We start from the raw sequence: 27,567 nt of genomic DNA on the forward strand, positions 1-27,567 counted from the left end.
TAACAGTAACAGCATGGGGTCAGCTCAAGTATTTGTCATGAACATTTTTAAACTGTGCCGTGTAACATTTTACGGTTACTCTGTGTGCGTAATTCACTCAATCTTTCCTGTGACTGTGTTTAGAAAAAAAAAATTCCTCCAGGAATTTAGAAAGCAACATTGAAGGTTCTTAAATTATTTCCTCAGAACAGAAAAAAAGTTGAGCCTTAACAGCAAGAAAATCAGCTGCTTCTGTGGACTTTTATGTATGCAAGAATCTTAAGCCGCCAATAGATGGTTTTAATCCCTGCTAAACCAGCTGATATTCAAACCATGAATGGGCAGACTGATTGTACCCAAGTTGATTGATTGATCAACTTGGGCACAACCAGACTATTTTCATGCGATTATTGCCAGCGGCTATAGCTGCTAGCATTAATAACTGTTCTCCCAGCCGGAATGGCTCCCCCCCGCCAGGAGAACAATGGCTCCGTGGGAGGAATTCCCAACATCTTTCCTGAAGCCCATGGTTGATCTCTAGGAAAGGATTATATTGGTCTGTAGCATAAGATTTGGATTATAGTGCAGGGCCACCAATTCAAGTGGAGGTGGAAAGACCTGGCAAAAACCATACAGCAACTCAAGCTGCAATATATTACATATGAGTATGGTATTTATTTCCCCATGGGCACCAGTGAGATTCAGATTTTCTGATTACGGCTGTTTTCCTATGAAGATTGAAACCTTATTGGCTTTGTGTAATAAACATGGTTCCGAGTACTCGCACTTTGATACATAAAGCCCCATGGTGCAATAGCACAAAAGTCTAATTATGGTTGTTGCTAACTAGGAATTATTCACATAACCCTTATTTAACTGCTTTATTATGTTTAATGAGTCCCATATAAAGGAAAGTAACCTTTTTTTGTGCATAATCCTTAAATGGTATACAACAATGAAGAGGTCTTGATCTTTTTATGGAGTAACAAAAATTTTCTTTTGTTTTTAAGGTCACATATGAAGCTCACAAGGAATACTTGGCAAAAATGTATGAAGAATATCAAAGGCAAGAGGAGGAGAATATCAAGAAGGGTAAAAAAGGAAACGTCAGCACCATATCTGGTCTCTCTCAAGCTGCAGCTGCCAAAGGTGGACTGGAAATTAGAGAAATTGAGGACCTCTCCCAGAGTCAGAGCCCTGAAAGTGAAACAGACTATCCTGTGAATGCTGACACCAGAGATCTGCTCATCGCCACTAAAATTTCTGATGATGCTATCACTAACACTGATAGACCAGCTGGTGGGGTTCGGGTTGAGGTTCATGACCTTCTGGTGGACATCAAAGCAGAAAAGGTTGAAGCCACAGAGGTAAAACTAGATGACTTAGATTTATCTCCAGAGACTTTGGTCACTGGAGAAAATGGTGCTTTGGTTGAAGTAGAATCTTTATTGGACAATGTCTACAGTGCGGCTGTTGAAAAACTTCAAAACAATGTCCATGACAGTGTTGGCATTATAAAAGAAACTGAAGAGAAAGATGGTCCTCTGATCACACTAGCAGATGAGAAAGACCAAACCACTTCTAACAATACCTCATTCCTTTTTGATAAAATGACTAATTCAGAAGACAAACTGTTGCCTGAGCTGACTGGTGGTAACCATCTAGCCATTGGTAATGTCCAGGATGCTCATGTTCACCTTGGTGTTAATGATGACCTTGGTCTGCTGGCACATATGACAGGTAGCGTTGACCTTACTTGTGCATCAGCTGTGATCGGGGAAAAAGATTTTAAAATCCACACAACGGCTGATAGTTTAGGAAGCCTTTCTGATCGAGAGTTGGCTTCATCGTCAAAGGGGCTGGAATATGCTCAAATGACTACTACCACTCTGGAAACTGAATCTTCTACTAGCAAATCCTTAGTAAATATTGATGCTAGCAGTACAGTGTCTGACACTGAGAGGTCCGATGATGGTCGGGATCTTGGCAAAGAGATCAAGAAAATACAGACCACTACAACTACTACACAGGTAGGGGCATTCTTCTCTTCATTAGTCATCTATGTGTAATGACAGTCCTGGCAGAGCGTAGTACAGAAATATACAATTTATATTCTTTAATACATTTTTGCTTTTTTTTTTTTTGCTTCGTTACTAATGCTCAGTGTAGATTTCTATGTACCTATGACCCACTTTCCCAACCCTGTTCACTTGGAGGATCAACGTTCCTTTTTAAAATAGTTTTTTTTGATCCATGTTGGAAGCATACTCATTAGTGAACAAGGGCACTATGAGTCATTTAGGTCCCAATAAATGATTTGATACATGGCATACAAATAGTATCTGTTAATCAGAAACCTAAAGCATGTGAATATAATAAAGTGTGCATGTACTGTAATATGAATGTGTTTATGTCTAAATGATACAGATTATGTGGTTGGTCTAGTAGATTAGGATAGATTTATGTTTTGATTTAGATTTATGATTTCTGCATATATTCTTCCCTTACCTTTCCTTTGTTGCTCATGATCTTGATTGTTTTATTACCTAGATGATAGCTTAACATGACTTGATAATCGTATGGAAAATGTGGCTGGTCTTATTTATCAAAGTTTCTGGAGAGCTGTCTGATTTGTCCTGTGTGTGTGTGTGTGTGTGTATATATATATGTATGTGTGTATATATATATATATATATATATATATATATATATATAGTGTGTGTGTATATATACACTCACGCACATAAAATGCATACATAGTACCTTTTTCAAAAAAAAACTGACCTCCCTGATCCAGACACCTTCTCACTTGGCAGACTTTCTCTTCCATGTTCGGCACCTCCACTGCCTGGAGAAATGTTTGTTTGCAAAGTCTTGCACTGCAGGATGATGCCAAGCAGGTCAACACTTTGAAAGCCTCCCCCATTCAGGGCTTTGTACATTGTCGGCTCTGCCTATTACTGTTGGCTCTCACTTTACCGACAGTTCGGGATTCCACCAGTCTCAGCCCTGGATATTATATAGGGCTGAGACCGTCAGAGCTGCAAATTGTTGACAGAGGGAGAGTGGACAGGATTTCTCAACCAAGGTGCCGTGACATACATACATACATACATACATACATACATCATGCATACATACGCACATACAATATATATTTATTTCATGTGAAACAACATTTAAGTAATTAAAACCACATACGCAGGGTGGAGAAGGACGGTGGTCTTTGCTGGCAGGGTAGAGGACAACGGGGGTCTCTGCTGGTGGAGCTCCTTTTCCCATCCCTTTTCTGCACAAAGGCTGGGCACAGGACAGAAAATGGAGGACTATTGAGGTCCCTGCTGGCAGGGCAGAGGCTGCAGATATGTGTTATGTGAGGAGGAGGAGGCTTCTGCCTGTGTCCAGGCTGTGTGCAGGGATGAGAGAAGGAGTAAAACTGCTGGGTACAGGTCCACGTGAGGGGGGACATGGAGGTGTTTGGCTTTGGGGGGGGGGCACAGCCTGCCCCAGCACCCCCCTAGATCTAGCCATGATACCATTCAGTTAAAATCATTTACATTTTAAACCAGTACTGCTATAGACAACACTAATGTTTTCCCAGTAGCACATTTTGATACATTAGCCCCTCAGAGTCCACTGCAGAATGGTTTATAACGATAGAGAGAAGTAAAATGTGTTACAGCTCTAACCAAAATAGGGTAAGATCAAAATTCTCCACTAGTTCTTTCATGCTGTGTAAGACACCAATCAGGAGATCTTCTCTTGCACCTTCTTTGGACAACTATGACAGACTGAATGTGGTATTTAACCCATGCTGTGTTTGTCATCAGCCCCTAATTTTCTGATGTAAAATTTGTATGTTCTGCACCCTTGTGTTCTCTTCATAGTAATATGAGTTCTGTGACAGTTTAAGTAGGAAAATCCCAGTTTGCTTGCTTACAACTGTGCCAGAATAGGTAAGATTTTCTCTAGAGAGTCCCAGTTTGCACTAAAGACCTAGGGAAAGGTCAAACACCACTGATTTACAGCTAATAAGAAGAAATCAGTTTTGTATGGAGTGGCCGCCCACAAAAATGGTGTGCTTCATGTATGCTCTCACGTGTACACTTTATATTTGCATAACTGCACAGTAGCGTTATGGTAGACTGATGTATATATTATATAATTGTCACTCAGTAGCAGTGTCTATGCACAGTAGCATACTATTTTGTGTTCTTTATATGGCAACTGTCTGCGCAGAGTAATCAGGCTGAACAAATCAATCACACCCATTGCCGTGGAAAACCACATTCATTGAAAGTGTCACACCTCCAATTTTAGCATGGCAGACAGCCATAAAGATGAATTTGTGTTTATAGTGTGTAATGATATTCCAGTGGCAGCTATTTTCATCACACGCTCATGCAGTTTGAATTACACGCTCATAAGTAATTCCATACAGGTAAGTCATGGCCTCGTGGGAGAATGTGTGTATCTGAAATATTTATCACTGTGTGGACCCTGGAGCCTTATGTTTAGTTATTTTATTACACCTTGCCACAGGCATAAGGAAGATGTGATTACTGTTTACAGGTTTATTCAGAGTCAGTGCAATGGACTCTCCAAGGAGCAGCCAATTCGAATAGAATGGCGCCTATTTCCAGGATGGCCATATGTGCAGATTTCAAAGCTACCTGCTCTGATGTAACACAAGAATAAATCAGGTTCTCATTCAGTATATTTGACCTTACATGTACAAAATATCTTCAAGGAAGGCATATGATATTTGTAGAGGCCTGTCCTTTTGGTTTAAAACAAGCTAGGAGAGAACATTGTGTTTTTAATTTTCATACATCATGGGACACAGAGCCACAGCATTTACTGATGGTTATATTGGCACCACTAGGTGATGGACGCTGGCACACACTAGACAGGAAGTTTAGCCCCCTATATAATCCCTCCCCTTACTGAGAGTACCTCAGTTTTTTTTTCGCCAGTGTCTTAGGTGTTGGTCACGAGTAAAGATGTGCTGTGCTAAGCTCCTCTGGAATATTCCTTACTGGGGCAAGCCATACAACCGGATACATTCAAACTGCCTTGTCCAGGCTGAATTGAATGGTACCCGGGCCTCGTGCCAGAAGAAATGAGGTTTTACCTGTAACAATTCTCTCTTTTTAGAGAGCTGGACCCTGGGATCCAGTATTGGTTTTTTTCAGCAATTTTCGTGGCGAGGTGCTTTTACAGGCCCAGGGCTGGGATTCCCCATTTTTAAATAAAGGGGGCCCCAGTTCCTGAAGGTTTTCTAAACATAGCCCACCGTGAGAGGTGAAGATTGGGTCTGTTACCACAGAACCCTGCGACTGGATAAGGTAAGGGAGATTCCTAAGGCATTTTTCTAATTCTTGTGGGTTTTCTCCTTTAAGTAAATGTATGATATGCCTAAAGTCGTCACCGGGGGCTGTCAAGAGCACGTACCTTTCCATGCTGGTCAGTCTCGTCTCTGTCTCACAAGCTGCACGCTCCTCCGGGCCCATGCTCCAGGTAGAATGTGGGAAGGGATTTTTTTTCTTTTTGGGAATGGCCCCCCACAGCTTCCTTCAGGCCAGAAGCCATAAGGCAGTCAGCGGATGCCGCACCACCACCACCAGTACGGCGGCTCTCCATCCACCAGTCATCCTCTCTCTTCTGCCCCAGCCTCCACTCCATGTGCGATCCGAGCAGGATCGGAGCCCTCGGCTTGCGCGGGAAAAGAGGTATTTTTTTAAAAAGACGAGGGGGGGGGGGGGGCGGAAGGCTGAGCTTTGATAGCAGCGGCAGTTGCTGGACTATTTTTCTCAGTGGTGAGGGCATACTGGTAGTACCTCTGTATTTTGTGCTTGACACTATGAGCAGAAGGGGAGGTACAAATGCCCCAAGAAATAGGGGCTCAAAGGGATCTCCTTCAGGCTCTGAGGACCCCCCCCCCCGCAGCACCATCTCCCCCTGAAGGACCTAGGGAGGCTGGTCAGAGTGAGCCCATCGGGGTCAGGGGCTGCAACTGCTTCTGGCATTTCATTCAGCCCATGTATATACTACTCAGGAGGTTTTTTCCTCAACCATAAGTGGATTAGAGGAAAGATTAATGGCCTTAATCACATCTTCACAGAGTGAAAGAAAACACATTAGGTCTCTGTCTACCACCCAGGACCCTCAAACAGAGGAACTCTGGGAAAGGGGAGACAAATCCCCCTCAGAGGACCGGGATGAGACTGATGACTCCTCTTCTGAGGAATAAAGTGGGGAAGGACCCTCTTCAGGTTCACAGGATGAGAAATTACTGGTGCATTCTCTTACTGAAATGGTCCGCTCCACATTTAAGTTACCGGTAACTGAGTCGGTTGAAAAACCCACGTCTTGTTTGGGTTCACTGAAGCCTTCTCAAGCTGCGCATGCTTTTCCTGTTCTTTTCTTCCTGGAAAAGCTTATTTATGCTGAGTGCCATCACCCAGATGAAAACTTTTCAGTGTGGAAAAAATGTCTAACTTTTTATCCTATGGAGAAAAAAATTCACAAAAAAGTGGGGTATACCAGCAATTGACACCGATATATCCTCTGTTGATAAAGTCTGACTTGTGCTGTTAACAACAGTCATATGCTGGAATTGGAATTCCTTTTAAAAAACATTTTTTCCTTGGCAGGTTCAGTAGCTCGACCTGCAGTTGCAGCAATTGGGGTTTGTCAATCCTTGAGAGACCACTTGAAGCAGATGCTCATGGTTTTCCCTGAACAACAGGCTCAAGAGTTAGCCAACATGCCAGCTGCTTTGTGTTTTGCGTTTGTGTTTTGACGTAATCAGAGATTCTATCCTTCAGACCTCTCACCTTACGCTTGGGTTGGTGCATATGCGTAGAATCTTATGGTTGAAAAATTGGTCAGCCGAAACGCCATGCAAAAAGCTCCTGGCTGGTTTTCCCTTCCGTGGTGTAAAGCTTTTTGGGGAGGATTTGGACAATTATATCCAAAAAATCTCAAGTGAGCAAAGTACCCTTTTACCAGTTAAGAAAAGAAGTAGTTGTCCCTCATTTAAACGGGCTCTTTCTCCACTGCCAGGGGCATCAGCCTCCAGGCAGTTGTGACAGTTTCCACCATCAGGTTCAAGAGGTAAAACTCAGAGTCAACTTCGGAGACAAAAGAAGTCCTGGGGGAGGAAATCTACAAGACAGAATGCTAAAGCCTCTTTATAAAGGGGCGTCCCCACTCATTTGAGTGGGGGGAAGACTGCTACAGCTCTCAAGGGTCGGGCAGGAGGATTTTCAGGACAGATGGGTGGTCTCCACAATAATTCTAGGTTATAAACTAGAGTACCGACAATTCCCATCTCCTTGTTTCCTCAGATCAAATGTTCCCAAAAGATCCAGAGAAAAAGAAGTCTCTCTTTCAAGAGTTGGAACGACTTTTGTCGCAAAAAGTAATCATGGTGATTCTGATGCAAGAGCAGGGATTGGGGTTTTATTCTAACCTTTTCACGGTGCCAAAGCCAAATGGAGATGTTAGACCCATCCTAGATCTCAAAAATCTAAACCTGTTCCTAAAAATTTGATCTTTTCGCATGGAATCTATCCGATCTGTAGTCTCCATCCTACAAGGAGGAGAACTTCTGGCATCAATAGACATCAGAGATGCATACCTGTATTTTCACCGCTCATCAGAAATATCTGCATTTCAAAGTGGAATAACGTAATTTTCAGTTTGTAGCTCTGCCTTTCAGTCTAGCTACTACACCTCGGGTCTTCAAAAAGGTCCTGGCTCCTCCTCTGGCCAGATTAAGGTCCCAGGGTATAACCGTTATTGCGTACCTTGACGACCTGCTCTTAATAGACTGGTCGGTAGCCCGCTTAGACCAAAGTTTGGTCACCACAGTCAACTACCTGGAATATCTAGGTTGGGTCCTCATCCTAGAGAAGTCTTCTTTAAAACCAGTAAGAAGACTAGTGTACTTGAGTCTGGTCATAGATAAAACCCAGAAGAGGGTGCTTTTACCCCAGGCAAAAATCAGTGCCATAAAGGATCTGGTTCAGGTAGTCAGGGCAAAGAAGGGTCCTTCCTATTCACCTTTGTATGAGGTTGTTGGGAAAGATGGTGGCTTCATTCGAAGCAGTTCCTTATGCTCAGTTTCATTCGAGACTGCTGCAAAACAGTATCCTGTCTGCCTGGAACAAGAAAGTCCAGGCACTAGATTTTACGATGCACTTGTCACCAATAGTGCGTCAGAGCCTCAGTTGGTGGTTGGCACCCGAGAATCTGCAGAAAGGGAAATCCTTTTTACCAGTTACCTGGAAGGGGGTAACAGATGCCAGCCTTTCGGGTTGGGGAGCAGTTCTGGAAGAGATGACTGTCCAAGGCAAATGGTCCAAAACCGAGAGGACCTTACCCCTCAACATTCTAGAGATGAATGCGGCGTACCTAGCCCTAAAGGCCTGGACATTCAGGTTGCAGGGTTGTCCTGTCGGGATCCAATCCGACAATGCCACAGTAATAGTTTATATCCATCACCAAGGCGGCACCAGGAGTCATGCAGCCCAGGGAGAGCTAAACCAGATCCTAATCTGGGCAGAAAAGCATGTGCCGTGCATATTGGCAATCTTCATTCCAGAGGTAGAGAACTGGCAGGAGGACTACTTAAGTCACCAGCAGTTGTTCCCAGGGGAATGATCTCTTCACCCCTACATCTTTCTGGCTATATGCCAAAGATGGAGAATCCCGGATGTAGATCTGTTTGCATCCAGGTTCAACAACAAGATCGACAACTGTGTCAAGAACAAGGGATCCACTTGCATGCGGGACAGATGCATTGGTGACTCCGTGGCATCAGTTCACTGATCACTGATTTATGCATCCTCTCTGATTCTGCTGCTACCACAACTTCTTCGGACCCTACCACCATGTCCAGACCTGCTATCACAGGACCAGTGTTCTATCCTACCTTACAAACGCTAACTTTAATGGTTTGGTTATTGAAACCCACATTTTGAAGAGTTGTGGGCTTTCATGCCCAGTAATTTCTACCTTGATTAATGCAAGGAAGCTAGCTTCCAGAGTCATTTATTATAGAGTCTGGAAGGCATGTCTCCTGGTGTGAATCCAGGGGTTGGCATCCCAGAAAGGGAGAATCCTTGCTTTTCTGCAAATGGGGTTAGAGATGAAGTTGGCCTTAAGTACTATCAAGGGCCAGGTCTCGGCCTTGTCAGTATTGTTTCAACGTCCGCTTGCTTTGCATTCTTTGGTCTGAAGATTTATACAGGGGCTAACGCGGCTTAATTCACTGGTTAGAGCCCCCCTGAACCCCTGGGACTTGAATTTAGTTATTTCAACATTACAGAAACAGCATTTTTAGCCGATACAACATATTTCCTTGGTCCCTTTGACAAGGAAGCTAATTTTTCTGGTAGCCATTTCTTCTGCAAGAAGGGTATCAGAATTGGTGTCTCTTTCTTTTAGGAGCCATATTTAATCATGCACAAGGATAGAGTTGTATTGTGTTCTCATCCTAGCTTTCTACCGAAGGTGGTTTCAGGTTTTCATCTAAACCAGGATATTGTTCTGCCTTCATTTTTTCCAGATCCCTGTTCTATGGAAGAAAAGTCACGACATTCTGTGGATGTAGCGAGAGCAGTCAAAACCTATTTGCAAGCAACTGCTCAGATTCGCAAACCAGATGTTTTGTTTGCGTTGCCTGAAGGTCCCAAAAAAAGGACAGGCAGCATCAAAATCTATTATTGCTAAGTGGATTTGACATGTAATTGTTCAAGCTTATGGTTTGAAGAGGAAAGTTCCACCTTTTCAAATCAAAGCGCACTCCACAAGGGCTGTTAGTGCTTCATGGGTAGTGCATCACCAGGCCTCCATGGCTCAAATCTGCAAGGCCGCAACTTGGTCTTCAGTCCATACATTCACCAGATTCTATCAGGTGGATGTGAGAAGACATTAGGATATCGCCTTTGGGTGCAGTGTGCTGCAGGCAGAGGTACAAGGTCCTCAGGTCTGATTGCATCCTACTTTTGTTGTGTCTCCCTCCCCTCAGATAGCATTGCTCTGGGACATCCCATCAGTAAATACTGTGGCTCTGTGTCCCGTGATGTATGAAAAATAAATTTTTTATAACAGCTTACCTGTAAAATCCTTTTCTTGGAGTACCTCACAGGACACAGAGGTCCCTCCCCTCTTCTAAAGCCCCTGTACACACGTTCGAAGATTTCGACAACCAAATCCGTCAGATTTTCTCCGTCGGATTTTGTCCGTTGGATCTTGTCCGAAACTGTTGCATACACACGGTCGGACTAAGTTGTCGAAAAATCCGATCTTTCAGAACGCGATGACGTAATTTAGTTACGATGGGACTACATTCAGGCTAGTAGCCAATAGATTTGATGTAGGAACTTGATCTGAGCATGCGTGGCACTTGGTCCAATAAAAATTTGCTACACACGAACGGAATATGTCCGACCGGCCCAGTTGGTCAGGAAATATCTCCAACATGTTGGAAAATTGGATCCGACGGAATCAGTCCGATGCATACCACACACAGTTGGATTATCTGACGACACGGTCCGATAGGACACATTCCGACGGATTCTATGACCGTGTGTACAAGGGCTAATACACATATATTGCTTTGCTACAGAACTGAGGTACTCCCAGTAAGGGGAGGGGTTATAAAGGGGTCTAAACTTCCTGTCTAGGGTGTGCCAGTGTCCATCACCTAGTGGTGCCTATATTACCATCAGTAAATACTGTGGCGCTGTGTCCAGTGATGTACTCAGAAAATGATTTTACAGGTAATCTGTTAGAAAAATCCTATTATTTGATTACTGCAGGCAATCCACTTCCTTCCCGTATCTTAGGTGGAAAAATTAACATAGGATTTAATAGCTGTCTTGGAGCCAGCAACATGACCTATTTAGGACACTTGTTGTAAAACTTTTTTGATTTTTTTTTTTTGGGGGGGGGGGGGGGGTTGCATTAGCTAAGTAGGTCATTTTCCTTAGTCCTGCATCTTGGTCATGCTTTCACTTGGTATTACAAGTTCTGTAGAAGTACAATACTTAAAGTATATTGTGAGACAGATATAGAAGACACAAATTAATGTAGCCCTGTAATCAATAATTTTTACTTTTGTTTAACCAATTCCTGCCAAGCCTATTGTAAAATGACAGATGGCAGAGCTTTCTAGCCCTGGGTGGATGTCATATGAAGTCCTCCAGGAGTGTGTCGGGCCTCTCCATGCCTCCTACTAAATACCTTGGACTGTCTTCTTTCCAAAAAGGGCTAATTTTGGGGGGTATTTGCACTGTCCTGGCATTTTAGGGCTGCAAGAAATGGCCTTCAGTAGATCAGGATTGATCATTTTTCAAATATAAAAATATAAATACCATAGTTTATAAACTCTCTAACTTTCACACAGACTAAATGATATACACTTATTTGGGTTATTACTAAATAAATGTAGCAGAATACGTTTTGGTCTACATTTATAAGAAAGATTTGCAAAATTGTAGAACAGAAACCAAGAAAAATTTGTTTTTTCCCCCAAAATTTTCTGTATTTATATATAGCAAATGAATAAAAAAGCCGATGGTGATTAAATACCACCAAAAATGTAATATCGATCTGTCTCAAAAAATCATAAAACTTCCAGTTGGGTACAGTGTTGTTAAACTGAGTAATTTTCATTCAAAGTGTGACAGCCCTAAAAGCTAAAAATTGGTCTGGGCAGGAAGGGGGTGAAAGTGTCAAGTATTGAGGTGGTTAAATGAAAGTGACCAGAATTAAACCTGGTGTTCGCTTCTGCAGTCCCTGTATAGCAGAGTCAATATGAGAAAAAAAGGTAACAGAGGGACAAGAGATCATATCTGTGCTGCTTCTCCTTTCACTGTCCAGTCAAAGATTAGTGGTGACCTGTGCTCAGAGGAAGGGGCTTGAATGATGCTGGCCATTAGACTGATGACATCTAGTGACACAAATAGGTACTGCATGGGAAATCTCTGGGTTGACAGTGAATATTGCTGATAAAGCTGCTTTTGTTGTTTTATTCTTCATGGGCTATTCATTTTTATCTTTTTAGATGGGGTTTTGCTTCGGAGCCTTCGTGTTTTAAAATGTCTTGGCTCTTACTCATTACTTATAAAGTAAAAGGTTTTAAAATAATTTCGGAAACATAAATTGGCCCTTATTTTGTAGAATATTATGCAGCATGTTCAGGGTTGTAAAAAGCTTTCCTGTTAAAAAAAGGGAACATGCAGAAATCCAATAAAACCAAACTGTCATTATAGTAGGAAAATTAGTTTACCCTGCAGAGGCTGTCTACCGAGGTGATGTGAAATATCGAGTGGTCTGAAAATGCTCTTAATCATACACATTTTGATACACTTGGTGGAGCCCAATGTTCAAAATAGTGCAGCAATAAAAAGTTAATGTCTTTACTCCCTCGTAGCATTTATGTAATTTTCCCATCAGTAAATGCTGAGCAGGAATCTCAAAGCATTTGTAGCTATTCACAGAATTTAAGAGTGGTGCCGTTGCTAAGACAACAGATTGCATTCCATCTCTTAACTGCCACTGCCCTACTGATTCAGAATTACAAGTGTGGATCTGGAAAAATACACCTTTTCATAGAATGTGTTCTTCACACTTGTGCCCATTACCTGCTGGTCACTGTCTACTTCACTGATCTTTCCATCAAAACAGCAGAAGCACATAATGCAATGCACGCACACTATACAGCCACTACCAATGTGCACTATTTTACCCGTACATGGCAAATTCTCTGATCCAAGGATTCTTGATTTAAGAGGTCCGTTACATCTAAAATACAATTTGATTCCCAGAGTGGCGATCTTGGTAGTCCCCCTCAGCTTCCATAAGATCCTTGTGACTTCTACAATTGGAATATTGGGCACTCTATTAATTCCACTTTTGCATCCAAAAAAAAATAAAAACCTCAACGCTCCTCGAACTCCTCCAGTTTGCAGTGTACTTATTTGCTTTTTAGCAAGTTCACTGCCACACACAACTGCTGATTTTCCAAGCCACACATCATTCTTCTGTCTTGGAAGAAAAAAGTGATTCTCTTTGGCAGCATTATTCTGATACAGTCTTCATGGCTGTCTACAGATTAGTAAATTGGCAGGTGTGGGTGGCAATAAACTTGCTAAATAACAAATAAGTGCAGCAAGGATTTGAGAAGCGGGGAAGGTGCTGAGAGGTAACATTTTCATTTTTGGATGCAAAAAATTGAGTTGATGGTCCTTATTTCCAGAGCTAGAATATCCACATGTGCAAAGTTCCCTAATCAAAAATCCTCTTCAAGTGATCTTCTCACCAATATCTTAAATGCTCACTAGACAGTAAGACCCTACTTGTATAATGGGTCAGATCACTTGCGCTCAACAACAATCCAGTGTCACTCTCTCCTCTCTCCTCTTTCCTCCACTGCTTGTCATGCCTTCTGGGCATTAATTCCTCAGGGACATATAAAAACAAAAACCATCTTAGCGTGATACTATCAAACCGAAACCATGCGCCCCACACTTTATTGTGCTCACGTAAACATGTAGTAATCTCTCACTATACCACCAAACAATCTTCCACCAACAGGTGTCCCCCCCATGCAGTGGAGCCTCACCAGAGCCTTGCTACCACAAAAGGTCTAGAATGCACCCAATCTCCACTCTCCTCTTCTCCGTAACCTTCTTCAGCATGTTGCAAGGTCTTGGTGAGGCTCCACTGCACGAGGGAACACCTGGTGGTGGAAGATTGTTTGGTATAGTGTGAGATCACTATATGCTTATGTGAGCACAACACATGGTAGGGAGCATGGTTTTGGTTTGATGGTATGAATTAATATGATAGTTTTTGTTTTATATATCAATAAGGAACTTTTACACAGAAGGCATGAGAAACAGCGGAGGGCAGAGGAGAGAGTGACACTGGATTGTTGTTGAACACAAGTGTGACTTGATCCATTATACGAGAGGGGTCTTGCTATCTAGTGAGCACTGAAGATATTGGCAAGAAGACCAGTTGAAGAGGATTGCTGATTAGGGAACTTTGCACATGTGGATGTTCTAACGATGGGAATAAGGACTATCATTTCGAGACTTTTTTGGGGAAAGGAGGATTCCGGCAGCTGGGATAATACTTGTTTTGGAGGGAATTATTCATTTTCATATTTCCTAAATGCTAATTTGCAGTGTTAAAAATTTAATTACCCTTTGAGTTTGATATAGTGTCATATATTCCATTTCCTATAAAGGAAAAATGTATAAAGCTTGAACATGGGGCAGAAGGAAGGTCCTAAAAGCTTGCATCTTTAATAACTTCTTAAGTTAACCAATAAGAGTATCTCTAAAACTCCAAACTTTCTGCATTCATTGTCAAGTGCTAGTTCTTCTTAAAGCAGATGTAAAAACTGACAGACTAATTTCAACATTTTGGACCCCCAGGTTTTTGCAATAATGTGTGACCCTTTGCCACACTGGTGTCCAGTGTTGCCCTGCGTTGCCAATGCTTTCATCTTCTCCAGTTCTTTTTTGGGGTTTGGGGTCTTCTGCTTTGTCATTGGCCAGGCCCAACTGGTGTAGCTCCTGCGCACGTGCACAACCTTTTCTTCACCCTCACACAGAAACATGCCAAGACTTAAAGTGGTCAAATATGTTTTGAAATTCAGCAAGTTCAGCAGGAAGCAGCCAAATTTCAATCAGTGCGTCACCATCCCAACTGGACAGAATCTGAGAATTGATCTTTAAAGAGCTAATAGGGTTGTATAAAGGTTAATTCTATAAACTGGAGTTCTGACAAGCTTTGAAGAATCCATGGTTTTTAATGCTTATCATTGTTTTGCTTAGGTGAATGTATTGCATAAACAGGGCCCATTCTCATGGAATTCTTACATTCAAGGGGGTTGCATTATGGTAATGATACTTTACCTTGCCTCTATGGTGGAGATGCACTTTTGCTGCTTGTCAGATTTCCGGACTCTGGACCAACAGTGAGGATTACAAGCCTCAGATCTTGTCAGTAACAGTGCGGTGATTATGGAGCTGTGGTGTTGTGTGTGGAGTATAATGGATGTGAAGCTCTACATAGTCAGACAGGTGATTATTGGACAGGTTGATCATGTGACCTGTGCTCTGCTCCATGTTCCTTCATTAGTATTTTTGTGCAGTGAGGCTTGGCAACTTCATTGGCCTTGCAGGGATAATTATCATTCTGTTACTCTAAACTCACAGCCCATATCTAGTGCAGGGTGCTGGATGTGTAAAGGGTAACAGACCATAATAGGTGTTTATAGCCTGCATTTGATGAGCATTTTATAGGTATTTCATATGTATATTTATCGTACATCATGGGACACAAAACAGCCATAATAACTAACTGGGTTATATGCCACCTATAGGTGAATGGACACTGGCAAGCCAAAAAGACAGGAAATTCCCCCCTATATAACCCCTCCTACACAGGAAATGCCTCAGTTTTTTCGCCAGGGTCTTGTAAGGTGATGGACATGGTTGGAGAAGCTCTCCATGATCAAGCTAAAAGATTGGTCCTGGAACAGATCTTGGAGGATTTAAAGGGCTATATAATCGGATCCATCCAGATGGGGATACACTAAAATCAATGGTACCCAAACCTCGTTTACACAAGAAGATTACGAGGTATTGCCTGTAATGTGACCCTTTGGACTAGAGGTCGACCGATATTTGGCATTTTTTTAATTAATCGGCATTGGCCGATTGTGCTGATAAAAAGGCTGATTATATGTTCAGCGCGACTTACAAAAGACTTCTGTAATAGAAGTCAACGTAAGTTGTCTGAAGTTTATCAGTGAAGCGACTTTCCTCCTCTCTGGGCAGTCTGCCAAGAAAAGATCAAAGAGATACAATGTTTCTTCTTCTTTAAAGACTAAATCTTTTCTAACACTTGTTGCTTACAAGTAAAAATCCTGTATTTTCTGCTAGAAAATCACTTGGAACCCCCAAAAATTATATATATATATTTTTTTGGTAGAGACCTTAGGGAATAAAATAGCGGTTGTTGCAATATTTTATGTGATGCGGTATTTGCACAGAGGTCTTTCAAGCGCAATTTTTTTGGAAAAAAATATACCGATTAAAAAAAAAAAAACGAAAACAGTAAAGTTGGCCCTTTTTTTTTTCGTACAAAAGTTTTGAGTACCTGTTTTTGTGTATTTAATAAATATATATATATATATATATATATATATATATATATATATATATATATATATATATATATATATATATTGTAGACATGTCACTGGAGAAGTGATCGAGGGGGTGTACATCTCACCTAGGTTGCGACATAGTGTGAGATGGTAAATCCAGGATGGATCAGTTTCTCAGCAGCGATATGCTGTTGAGTGGTTAAGTAATTTTGCCGGGCCTGGGTTTATATGGAATGGCAGGTAGGTTTGGTAGAGGGACCTGTCATTCCACATCCCCCGATCCAGTTCTGGGTTTGGGATCAGGTGAGCTTTGATCCTAATTAGCCTGGGAAGGTAAAGGCTCTGCAAGGCCTGCAGGTGATTGCTCCCAGCCAGGGAATGAACAGCCTGTATGTTGAAGGAAGCTGCAAGCACAGACACTGCTGGAGCTAAAACACACCCTACCCCGGGAAGATCCCTTACAATTGGTGGAGAATGCGGGCAACAGACGGTTGCTAGGGGCAACGGTGTGGACAGACTTGGCTACAGCTGCTTATGTCCTGGGTGAAAGCTGCATCTAAACTCCAAGAACAGTCCAGCAACATGGAGGAGATGCTGAAGCAGTTTATGCAAGTGAGTTTGCAACAACAGCAGGCTCAGACAGAGGCCAATAAACGACATGAACAGTCCATGGCTGAACAACAGCAGATGATGGCTGCACAACAGCAGGCGCAGACAGAGGCCAATAGACGACATGAACAGTCCATGGCTGCACAACAGCAGATGATGGCTGCACAACAACAACTTCTCGAGCACCTGATAGCAAATCGAGAGGCGCCTGTGGTTGCTAATCCACCCACAGTGGAGGGAGCCGCTCCAGAAAATTTTTTTGGGAGAAGGACTGTGCAGAAAGCGCTGCAAAAGATGACTGCTGAGGACGATGTTGAGGCCTTTCTAACAATATTTGAGCGCGTGGCTGAGCGAGAGAAGTTACCAGCCGCTGAATGGGCAGAGGTAATTGCGCCCTATTTAACAGGTGAACCTCAAAAGGCCTACTATGACCTCAGTGAGCAAGAGGTCAAGGACTATACTCGGCTAAAAGCAGAGATACTTGCCCGACTAGGAGTTACTACTGCGGTCCGTGCCCGGAGGGTACGCAACTGGAGCTACAGTCTGGACCAATCAGCGAGGTCCCAGATGTATGACCTAATCCATTTGGCAAGAAAGTGGTTGGAGCCAGACACTTCTACTCCTGCACAAATCCTAGAGAAGATCGTGATGGATCGCTACCTCCGAGCACTTCCTACTGACCTGCAACGCTGGGTGGGACAAGGTGATCCTAAGGATGCAAACGAACTTGTCAACCTTGTGGAGAGGTTCCAGGCGACTGAGGACTACCTCCGTGATGTTCCTGCAGCATCTTCACCTCCCCGGAGCGCCAGACCTGTGCCGTCAGCTGGTAAGAGACTTCCATCTATTGGGGGAGTGTGGAGGGCTGCTGATGGAGGGATAAGGGCTCAAGTGGTGTCTCAGGGACAAAAGACTGGTGATGGTCCCGGGTGGCTAAGGGGCTCTAAAAAGGACTCCTTGCCAAGGAGACCAGCCCCTATCCAGTGTTGGAGATGCCATGAGGCGGGACACGTGTCTGCCCATTGCCCTCTTACCTCTGAACCCATGGAATGTGACGCTAGCCGGCGCCAGTCGCTATTTGCGGAACCATCTTGTGCTGCAGTTCCTGGACTAGAGACTGAACCGCAAATCTGCAACATCACAATCAATGACTTTCCTGTTAAAGCGTTAATGGACTCGGGAAGCCTCGTAACCTTGGTGCATGCTAGCCTGGTGGCTGGGGACTTAGAGCCTAACAAGCATATGAGTGTTGTGTGCATACATGGTGATACAAAAGTGTACCCTATAGTGCGGGCTAAAGTCGGGACTAAACAAGGCACCGTACAATATGAAGTGGGTGTGGTTAAAAACCTCATGCATGATGTAATATTGGGCCGCGATTTTCCGTTATTCTGGGCTCTCTGGGAAAAAAGAGAAATCCCCAAAAGGAGTGAGGATACCTCTAAGGAGGTTGCCTTGTCCGCTGTGAATGATAAAAGTATGCAGGATGAAAATGATTGTTTTCCTTTGCAGGTCCTGGTTGGGGAGGAGGATCCTCCCACTGAGCAAAATATACTAGACTTAGAGGTGTCTAGGGATAATTTTGGGGCTGCACAATTACAGGACCCCACTCTCAAAAATGCGAGAGAGCAGGTTACTGTTATGAATGGGGTACCTCAGGAACCAGATGCTGAAAAAAGATTTCCACATTTTTCGGTGACTAATGATCTTTTCTATAGAGTCAATAAGATTAAGGATGAGATTGTGGAACAGCTTCTGGTACCTAAGCCGTACCGGCGTCAGGTGCTTGACATGGCTCATAACCATGTTCTTGGGGGACACTTGGGGACTGACAAAACGAGAGAGAGGGTTCTCCAGAGATTTTTTTGGCCGGCCATATATGATGACATTAAAAAATACTGTGAGTCGTGCCCCACATGTCAGGTTAATGCCCCAGTGTCTCATTTTCGCAGTCCTTTGGTTTCGCTCCCTATTATAGAGGTGCCTTTTGAGCGTATTGCCATGGATTTAGTGGGTCCCATTGTAAAGTCAGCTAGAGGACACCAGTATATTTTGGTAGTCCTGGATTATGCGACCCGCTATCCTGAGGCTGTACCCTTAAGAAACACTGCATCTAAAACAATTGCACGTGAGTTGTTTTATATGTTCTCTAGGACTGGGATCCCCAAAGAAATCCTAACTGACCAAGGTACGCCATTTATGTCGAAAGTAATGAAGGAGTTATGCAAACTATTTAAAATCTCACACATCCGTACCTCTGTATACCACCCCCAGACGGACGGATTGGTGGAGAGATTTAATAAAACTTTGAAACATATGTTGAAGAAAGTGGTGGAAAAAGATGGTCGTGACTGGGATCATTTATTACCCTACCTCATGTTTGCTATTAGGGAAGTGCCCCAAGCGTCCACCGGGTTCTCACCATTCGAGTTGGTCTATGGTCGTCACCCTAGGGGTCTACTGGACATCGCAAAAGAGACATGGGAGAATGAGTCCACCCCATACAAGAGTGTTATTGAACATGTAGCACAAATGCAGGACCGTATAGCCACTGTAATGCCCCTCGTAAGGGAACACCTCCAGAGGGCTCAAGAGGCCCAAAGTAGGATTTACAACCGGTCCGCAAGAATCAGGACATTCAACCCAGGCGATAGGGTCCTTATACTAGTCCCCACTGTTGAGAGTAAATTCTTGGCGAAGTGGCAAGGTCCCTATGAAATTGTTGAAAAGATCAGTGAGGTGAACTACAAGGTGCACCAACCAGGTAGAAGGAAGCCTTTCCAAGTTTATCACATAAACTTGATCAAGCCCTGGAAAGACAGGGAATCCTTGGTGGCGACAAATACTGTTAATAATTTGTCACAACCAATCCCTCCAGTCAAGGTAGGTGATACTCTATCAGTGTCACAGAAACAGGAGGCTCAGGAATTTCTACAGAAAAACAAAAACAAGTTCTCTGACCTCCCAGGGCGTACACACCTCATCCATCATCACATTGAAACTGAGCCTAGAAGCAGAGTAAACCTTAAGCCCTATAGGATACCGGAGGCACGTAGGGAAGCCGTATCTGCCGAGGTAAAACGTATGCTTGCTCTGGGGGTAATTGAGGTGTCCCAGAGTGAATGGTCCAGCCCAATTGTGCTAATCCCAAAGCCCAATGGAACTTGGAGGTTCTGTAACGATTTCAGAAAGTTGAATGAGATCTCCAAGTTCGATGCGTATCCTATGCCCAGGGTAGATGAGTTAATTGAGAAGTTGGGTAACGCCAGGTACATAACCACCCTCGATCTCACAAAGGGCTACTGGCAGATTCCACTGTCTGCTGAGGCTAAAGAGAAAACGGCATTCTCTACCCCTGATGGACTATTCCAGTATGTAGTGATGCCATTCGGGTTACATGGAGCGCCTGCAACCTTCCAGAGGTTGATGGACTTAATTCTGCGACCACATCGTGATTACTCAGCTGCCTACCTCGATGATGTGGTCATTTTTAGCCCTGATTGGGAAAGTCACCTCTGTAAGGTACAGGCCGTGTTGGATGCCATAAGTGATGCGGGGTTGACCATAAATGCCGAGAAGTGTGCTCTAGCCCTAGAAGAGGCCAAATATCTGGGCTACATTATTGGGAGAGGGTTGATTAAGCCACAGCTAAATAAGATTGAGGCAATACAGAATTGGCCTAGACCCCTGACAAGGAAACAGGTTAGAGCTTTCCTGGGTATTACGGGGTATTACCGTAGATTTGTGCCGAACTTTGCCTCAGTTGCTGCTCCACTAACTGACTTGACAAAGGGCGGAAAGACAGCAATGGTCACGTGGACCCCAGAGGCCGAGAAGGCTTTCCAAAGCCTTAAGTCTGCCTTGTGCCAACCACCTGTGTTAATCACCCCCGATTTCAGGCGAGAATTTCTGGTCCAGACAGATGCCTCTAACACAGGCTTAGGTGCAGTACTCTCACAAGTAGTGAATGGTGAGGAGCATCCAGTGACGTACTTGAGTAGGAAACTAACCCCGGCCGAGAAAAATTATGCCATTGTGGAGCGAGAATGTTTGGCAGTAAAGTGGGCTCTAGAAGCTTTAAAGTATTACTTGCTAGGCAGGAAATTCAAGTTGGTGACAGACCATGCCCCCCTAACATGGATGAAGTTAAACAAGGAGAGAAATGCAAGAGTGACTAGATGGTTTCTGTCCCTACAAAACTTTAATTTCACTGTGGAACACAGGCCAGGGAAATTACAGGCAAATGCTGATGCATTGTCGAGGGTAAGTTGTCTGTGGGGACAAAAGGCTCAGCCCTCCGGTCTGAAAAAGAGGGGGGGGATATGTAGACATGTCACTGGAGAAGTGATCGAGGGGGTGTACATCTCACCTAGGTTGCGACATAGTGTGAGATGGTAAATCCAGGATGGATCAGTTTCTCAGCAGCGATATGCTGTTGAGTGGTTAAGTAATTTTGCCGGGCCTGGGTTTATATGGAATGGCAGGTAGGTTTGGTAGAGGGACCTGTCATTCCACATCCCCCGATCCAGTTCTGGGTTTGGGATCAGGTGAGCTTTGATCCTAATTAGCCTGGGAAGGTAAAGGCTCTGCAAGGCCTGCAGGTGATTGCTCCCAGCCAGGGAATGAACAGCCTGTATGTTGAAGGAAGCTGCAAGCACAGACACTGCTGGAGCTAAAACACACCCTACCCCGGGAAGATCCCTTACAATATATATATATATTAATCTAAATTATACATACAAGTGAACTGATTTGAGGTTTGTTTTGTTTAATAAATGTTTAAATGTAATACATTTTCTGTATCACTTATTACTGAAGGCTGCTTTCACACTGGAACAGGCAGGCGTTGACGGTAAAACACTGCTAGTTTTAGCGGCGCTTTACCGTCATTTTAGCGGCGCTATTTGGCTGCTAGCGAGGCACTTATAACCTAGCTAGTGGCAGAGGAAGGGGTTAAATGCGCTTGTGAAGTGCTGCTGCCAAATCGCATTGCATGCGCTTCGGCAACGGTGCCCATTAATTTTAATGGGCAGGAGTGGATGAGGAGCGGTTTACACCGCTCCAAAGATGTTGCTTGCAGGATTTTTTTTTAACATCCTGCCAGCGCATCTCCCCATTGTGAAAGCACTCAGGCTTTCACACTGAGACTGCAGGGGAGCCGTTTTGAAGGCAATTTACAGGCACTATTTTTAGCCCAAAAGCGCCTGAAAAACACCCCAGTGTGAAAGGTGTCTAACTTAGATTTTATGAGATGAAGGGGGGAAAAAAATCGGCCTAACATATCGGCCCAAAAAAATCGGCATCATATATCGGTCATCGGCCGCCGCAATTTCTAAATATCGGCATCGGCCAGAAAAAAAACCCATATCGGTCGACCTCTACTTTGGACACTGGACCCTGGGATCCGGACCCTTGGTAAGAAAAAAATATCCCAAAAGAGTTCATGCAGGGTGCTTTACAGGTCCAAGGGAGTGGCCCCATATTCAGGGGGACCCAGTCCTTGAAGGTTCAAGAGACAGAGACCCGCCGTGATGGGGGAAGATTGGAATCTAGCTTTTGAGCAGAATCCTGCAGGGGGACTGGTAAGTGTTTTAAAAAGAAAACAAAAAAAAACACTTTTTGCATGTGTGTAAACCGAAAAAACTATTTGCACTCTTACTTTTTTATAGGACCAGGTGTCATATTTTTTCTGTCCACAGTCGTATTGTGGTATGGCGGTGCTTCTCTCTGTAGAGGCTTTCAGCCGGGATGATCCTAACAGGAGGCGGGCAGCTCTTCGGATTCCCCCGGTCCTGTACTCCTAGTTCCTACACAGAAGGTTCCGTCGGAAATTCAGACGGAAAAAAATTGAGAGCAGGAACTCAAATTTTCCGACCAAAAAATCCTATCGGACTTTTTCCAATCATTTGCAGAGAATTCCGATCGGACAAAGTGCCACGCATGCTCAGATCAAATTACGAGACCAAAGCTATTGGCTACTAGCCTCAACGTAGTCCCGTCATAACGAATGAACGTCATCACGTTCCGAACGATCTGATTTTCCGACAACTTTGTCCGACCATGTGTATGCAACACCAGTTTAGGACAAAATCCGTTGGAAAAAATCAGACGGATTTTGTGGTCGGAATGTCTGACTGTGTGTACACGGCATAAGTGTAGTATTTGCTGGGCGGTTGAAGTGCATAAAGTGGGGTTTTTTATTACCTCAAGTTTTTGTCTCAGGCATGTTTTCCCAGAGAAGGAGCAGGAAGGGGTGCAAATGCACTACCATCGTTATTGGATGATGCTAGCCTTACATCTGCTGTTTTAACTCTCCTGAAAGACTTAAGGCAACTGGCCAGTCTGAGCCATGTCAGGCATTGTAGCAACAGTTAATGCTTCTGCCTCAACCTACGTCGCAAAGGACGATTTAGAATCGGCTTTAGCTGGGCTGGAGGGGAAAATAACAGGTATGATTGCTTCAGTTTGTCAAGGTGGAAGGAAATGGGATAGATCCCCTTCATCTGAGCCCCCACCTGCACTGGAACAGGATTGGGCAGAAGAGGTGGAAGAAATGTCAGTAAATGACCGGGAAGGTGGTCAGGCTACAGACTCCACTTCTGAGAAGTCAGAATCTGAAGAACCATTTTCAGCCTCTCAATCCCAGAGAATGCTAATCCAGTCCCACACAGAGATGGTCTGATCATTATTTAAATTGCTGCCTGTAGCGATCCCTGAATATGCCATCTGTGGAAGCAGCCATTTCCTCTGTTAATAAGAGTCTTACCTGTCCTGTAGATAATACCCAGGTGTTTAAAGATCCTGTAGATAATGCGCAGGTGTTTAAAGATCCAGCAGATAAGAAATTGGAGTCTTTATTAAAGACTTTGTTTGCTATTGCCGGGTCTGCTGCACAATCAGCAGTGGCAGCTATTGATATGTCAGTTAGTCAAGACTGTTCCCAATCAATGGGGTATCTGCGGAGGATTTGGCAGAATTACCTCAGGCCTTATGTTTCACACTAGATGCCCTTAAAGATTCCATACAACAGGTGCCCCGGTTGGCCCTGCTGTCAGTACATATGTGCAGGATTCTTTGGTTAAAAAACTGGTCTGTGGAATTACCCTGCAAAAGACTATTAGCTGGTTTTCCCTTTCACGGGGAACGGCTATTTGGAGAGGACCTAGATAAGTATATCCATAGATTTCAGGAGATAAGAGTGCACTTCTACCAGTTGAGAAGACGAGCAGATGACCTTCCTTTAAGGTGTTTGGTGCTTCAGTACCCAGCACTTCTAATTTCAGGCAGTATCGACGGCCTCAGCATTCCAGTTCTAGGGGAAAGCCTCAAGGTCAGGGGCAGAAAAAGCCCTGGGCCCAGAGACCTCCTCCTAAAGTCAGTCCCAATCCATCCTTATGAAGGGACGCCCCCACTCACCCGGGTTGGGGGATTCTATTAGAGTTCTCGGACAGCTGGGAAGAAGTGAACTGAGATAGGTGGTTTGTTTCTACTGTGTCTCAAGGGTACACAATAGAATTCTGGGAGCTTACCCTTCTCAGTTCTTAAAGTCTAACATCCCCACAGACCCGGTAAAAAAGAGGCCTTTTCTTCATGCAATAGATCAGCTAAGGTTACAAGGATTTCAGAGGTTCCAGTCAACTAAAGATTTGAGGGTTTTTACTAAAATCTTTTCATAATCCCAAAGCTAAATGCAGATGTATAGCATATTCTGGACCCCAAGGCTCTGAATCAGTTTCTAGTCATTCGTTCTTTCCAGATGGAGTCAAATTGTTCAGTCGTAACCTCCTTGCACGTAGATGAATTCTTGGTGTCCATCGACATCAAGGACGTGTAACTACACGTGCCAATCTGCAGGTTCCATCAAAGGTTTCTATGTTACGCAGTGGGCAACCAACATTTTCAGTTTGTGTTGCTGCCCTTTGGGATAGCCATGGCACCTTAGGTATTCACAAAGGTATTGGCTCAGCTATTGGCAGTTCTAAGATCTCAGGGAATATCGGTTGCAGGTTACCTGGATGATCTATTATTGATAGATGAAACGGTTCCATACCTGGGGCGAAATGTAGCCTGGGCGGTTCAATTCTTGAATCGACTGGGTTGGATTCTGAACTGGTCAAAATCGGCCCTGCAACCAGTTCAGTGCCTAGAGTATCTGGGGCTAATACTAGACACGGTAAAGGCAAAGGTATTTTTGCCTCCAGAGAAGGTCAGAGTCCTGAAAAACCACGTTCAGGTCATAAAAGGGAAAAGATATCCCTCCATTCGCCTGTGTATGAGGCTACTGGGGAAAATGGTATCTTCATTCGAAGCAGTCCCTTATGCACAGCTTCACTACAGAACAACATCCTGTCTGTCTGGAACAAGACTGTGCAGACTCTGGACTGGCACCTCTCTTCAGCTGAAAGTGCATCAGTGTCATTTGGTGGATGTTAACCAAGAAACTGGTAAAAGGAAAGTCCCTTTTGCCCATGGCCTGGAGGGTGGTGAAGACAGACGCCAGTCTCTCTGCATGGGGGCAGTCCTAGAGGAGGCCATCATCCAGGGAGGGTGGTCCTGAAGGGAGAAGAGGTTGCCCATTAACATTTTGGAGATTCGGGCAGCTCACTTGGCTCTAAGCTAATGGACTTCCAGACTACAGGGATGTCCTGTGAGGGTCCAGCCGGACAGTGCCACGGATGTGGTATACTTCAATCACCAGGGAGGCACCAGGAGTCAGACAGCCCAGAAGGAACTGGATTGCATGCTGACCTGGACAGAAAGATTTGTTCCATCCCTATTGACGGGGTTTATTCCTGGGAGTGGAAAGTTGGCAGGCGGACTTTCTGAGTTATGTTTTCAGGGTAGTGGTTCCTAAATCCTGAGGTGCATCAATCGGGGGTTCCGGACACAGACCTGTTGGCATCTAGGTTCAACAGGAAACTAGACAGTTTTGTGTCCAGAACCAGGGACCCACTTTCATTAGAGGCAGATGCCTTGCTAATTCCGTGGGATCAGTTTTCCCTGATATATGCCTTCCCTCCAATCCGGCTGTTGCCATGGCTACTATGCAGAATCTGGAAAGAGAGAAAGCCAGTGATCCTAGTAGCTGCAGACTGGCCCCGAAAGACTTTGTATGCACAGATTTTAAGACTGGCGGTGGGAAACCCCTGGGTCTTCCATTCCCTCCGGATCTGCTCTCACAGGGTCCAATATTCCACTCTGCTTTACGGTCTTTAAATTTAACGGTTTGGCTGTTGAAACCAGGATCTTAAAGGACCAGGGCATTTCTGGGTCAGAATTGTCTACCATGTTGAATGCTAGAAAGCCAATTTCTAGAAGTATCTTCTATGGAGTCTGGAGATCCTTTATTGCCTGGTGTGAGGCCAGGAGGTGGCACACCTGCAGATTTGTCATCTGAAGAGTTTTGGCTTTTCTGCAAAAAGGGGTGGATATGAATCTGGCCTTAAGTACAATTAAGGGTCAAATTTCGGCCTTGGCAATCTTTTTTTCAAAGGCCTATTGCTTCTCACTCCTTAGTACAAATGTTTGTACAGAGGATGATTTGTGTGCTTCCACCGGTTAGGTCGTATCTGTGTACTTGGGAATCTAAATTTAGTCCTGGGGGATTTACAGAGGCAGCCTTTTGAGCCTATCCGGCAGATTCCCCTGGTCCTCTTGATAAGAAAATTAGTCTTCATGGTGGCAGTGACGTCGGCCAGAAGGATGTCGGAGTTCACGGCTTTGTCCTGTAAAGAACCTTATTTGCTCTTGCACCAGGATAGGGCAGTTTTGTGGCCACAACCAGAAGTTTTGCCCAAGGTAGTTTCCAGTTTTCATTCTACCTTCTTTTCTGAATCCAGAGTCTGCAGAGGAGAAATGTCACTCTCTTGATGTAGCACGGACTATCAGAGTCTATCTGAGAATGTTGGCTCAAATGCGGAAGACTGATGTTCTGTTTGTATTGCCAGAAGGTCCCAGGATGGGACAGGCAGCATCTAAGCCCTTGTACACACGGTTGGACATTCCAACAACAAAATCCATTGAAACTGGTGTTGCATACACATGGACGGACAAAGTTGTCGGAAAATCCGATCATTCGTAATGTGATGATGTTATTTAGTTACGACGGGACTATGTTCAGGCTAGTAGCCAAAAGCTTTGGTCTAGAATTTGATCTGAGCATGGCACTTTGTCCGATCTGAATTCTCTACAAACAGCTCATGTTGTCGGAAAATTTTTATATCCAGCTCTCAAACTTTGTTGGTCGGACATTCCACGAAAAAAGTCAGATGAAGCCCACACATGAAGCCCCGCGGTCCGATGTGTACAAGGGCTAAGTCAACTATTTCTCAATGGATCCGCCAAGTGATTGTTCCGGGGTATGGATTAAGGGGTAAGGCCCCACCTTTTCCAGTAAGGGCACACTCTACCAGAAGAGTGAGTGCTTCATGGGCAGTTCATTATACTTGGTCTTCTGTGCATACATTCACTAGGTTTTATCAAGTGAATGTTAGGACTTGGTCATAATGGGTTCCCTCCCCTCAAAAAAGCATTGCTTGGGGACGTCCTTGTTAGTTATTATGGCTGTGGAAGAAACAGGGTTTTGCCTGTAACGCTTCTCACCGTGACTGGTGAAGATTGGGTCTGTCTAGTTTACCACAGAGCCCTGCAGCTGGATAAGGTAAGGGAGATTCCTAAGGAATTTGTCTAATTCTTGTGGGTTTTCTCCTTTAACCACTTCAATACCAGGCACTTGGACACCTTCCTGCCCAAGCCAATTTTCAGCTTTCAGCGTTGTC

General features: G+C 44.1%; 1 protein-coding gene across 9 annotated transcripts in view; it reads left to right on the plus strand.

Moving 5' to 3' along the window:
- The window catches only part of NBEA (neurobeachin), a 901,556-nt gene that overhangs the window by 377,065 nt on the left and 496,924 nt on the right, over window positions 1-27,567 (plus strand). For all 9 annotated transcript variants that reach the window (XM_077484128.1, XM_077484132.1, XM_077484134.1 and 6 more), the window contains exon 22: window positions 990-2,009. In XM_077484128.1, the coding sequence (XP_077340254.1) occupies window positions 990-2,009 (1,020 nt within the window). The remainder of the gene's footprint in view (window positions 1-989; window positions 2,010-27,567) is intronic.

The sequence above is a fragment of the Lithobates pipiens genome, unplaced genomic scaffold, assembly GCF_037356315.1.
Source record: "Lithobates pipiens isolate NorthernLeopardFrog02 unplaced genomic scaffold, aLitPip1_a1.2 Scaffold_16, whole genome shotgun sequence".
Classification (NCBI taxonomy): Eukaryota; Metazoa; Chordata; class Amphibia; order Anura; family Ranidae; genus Lithobates; species Lithobates pipiens.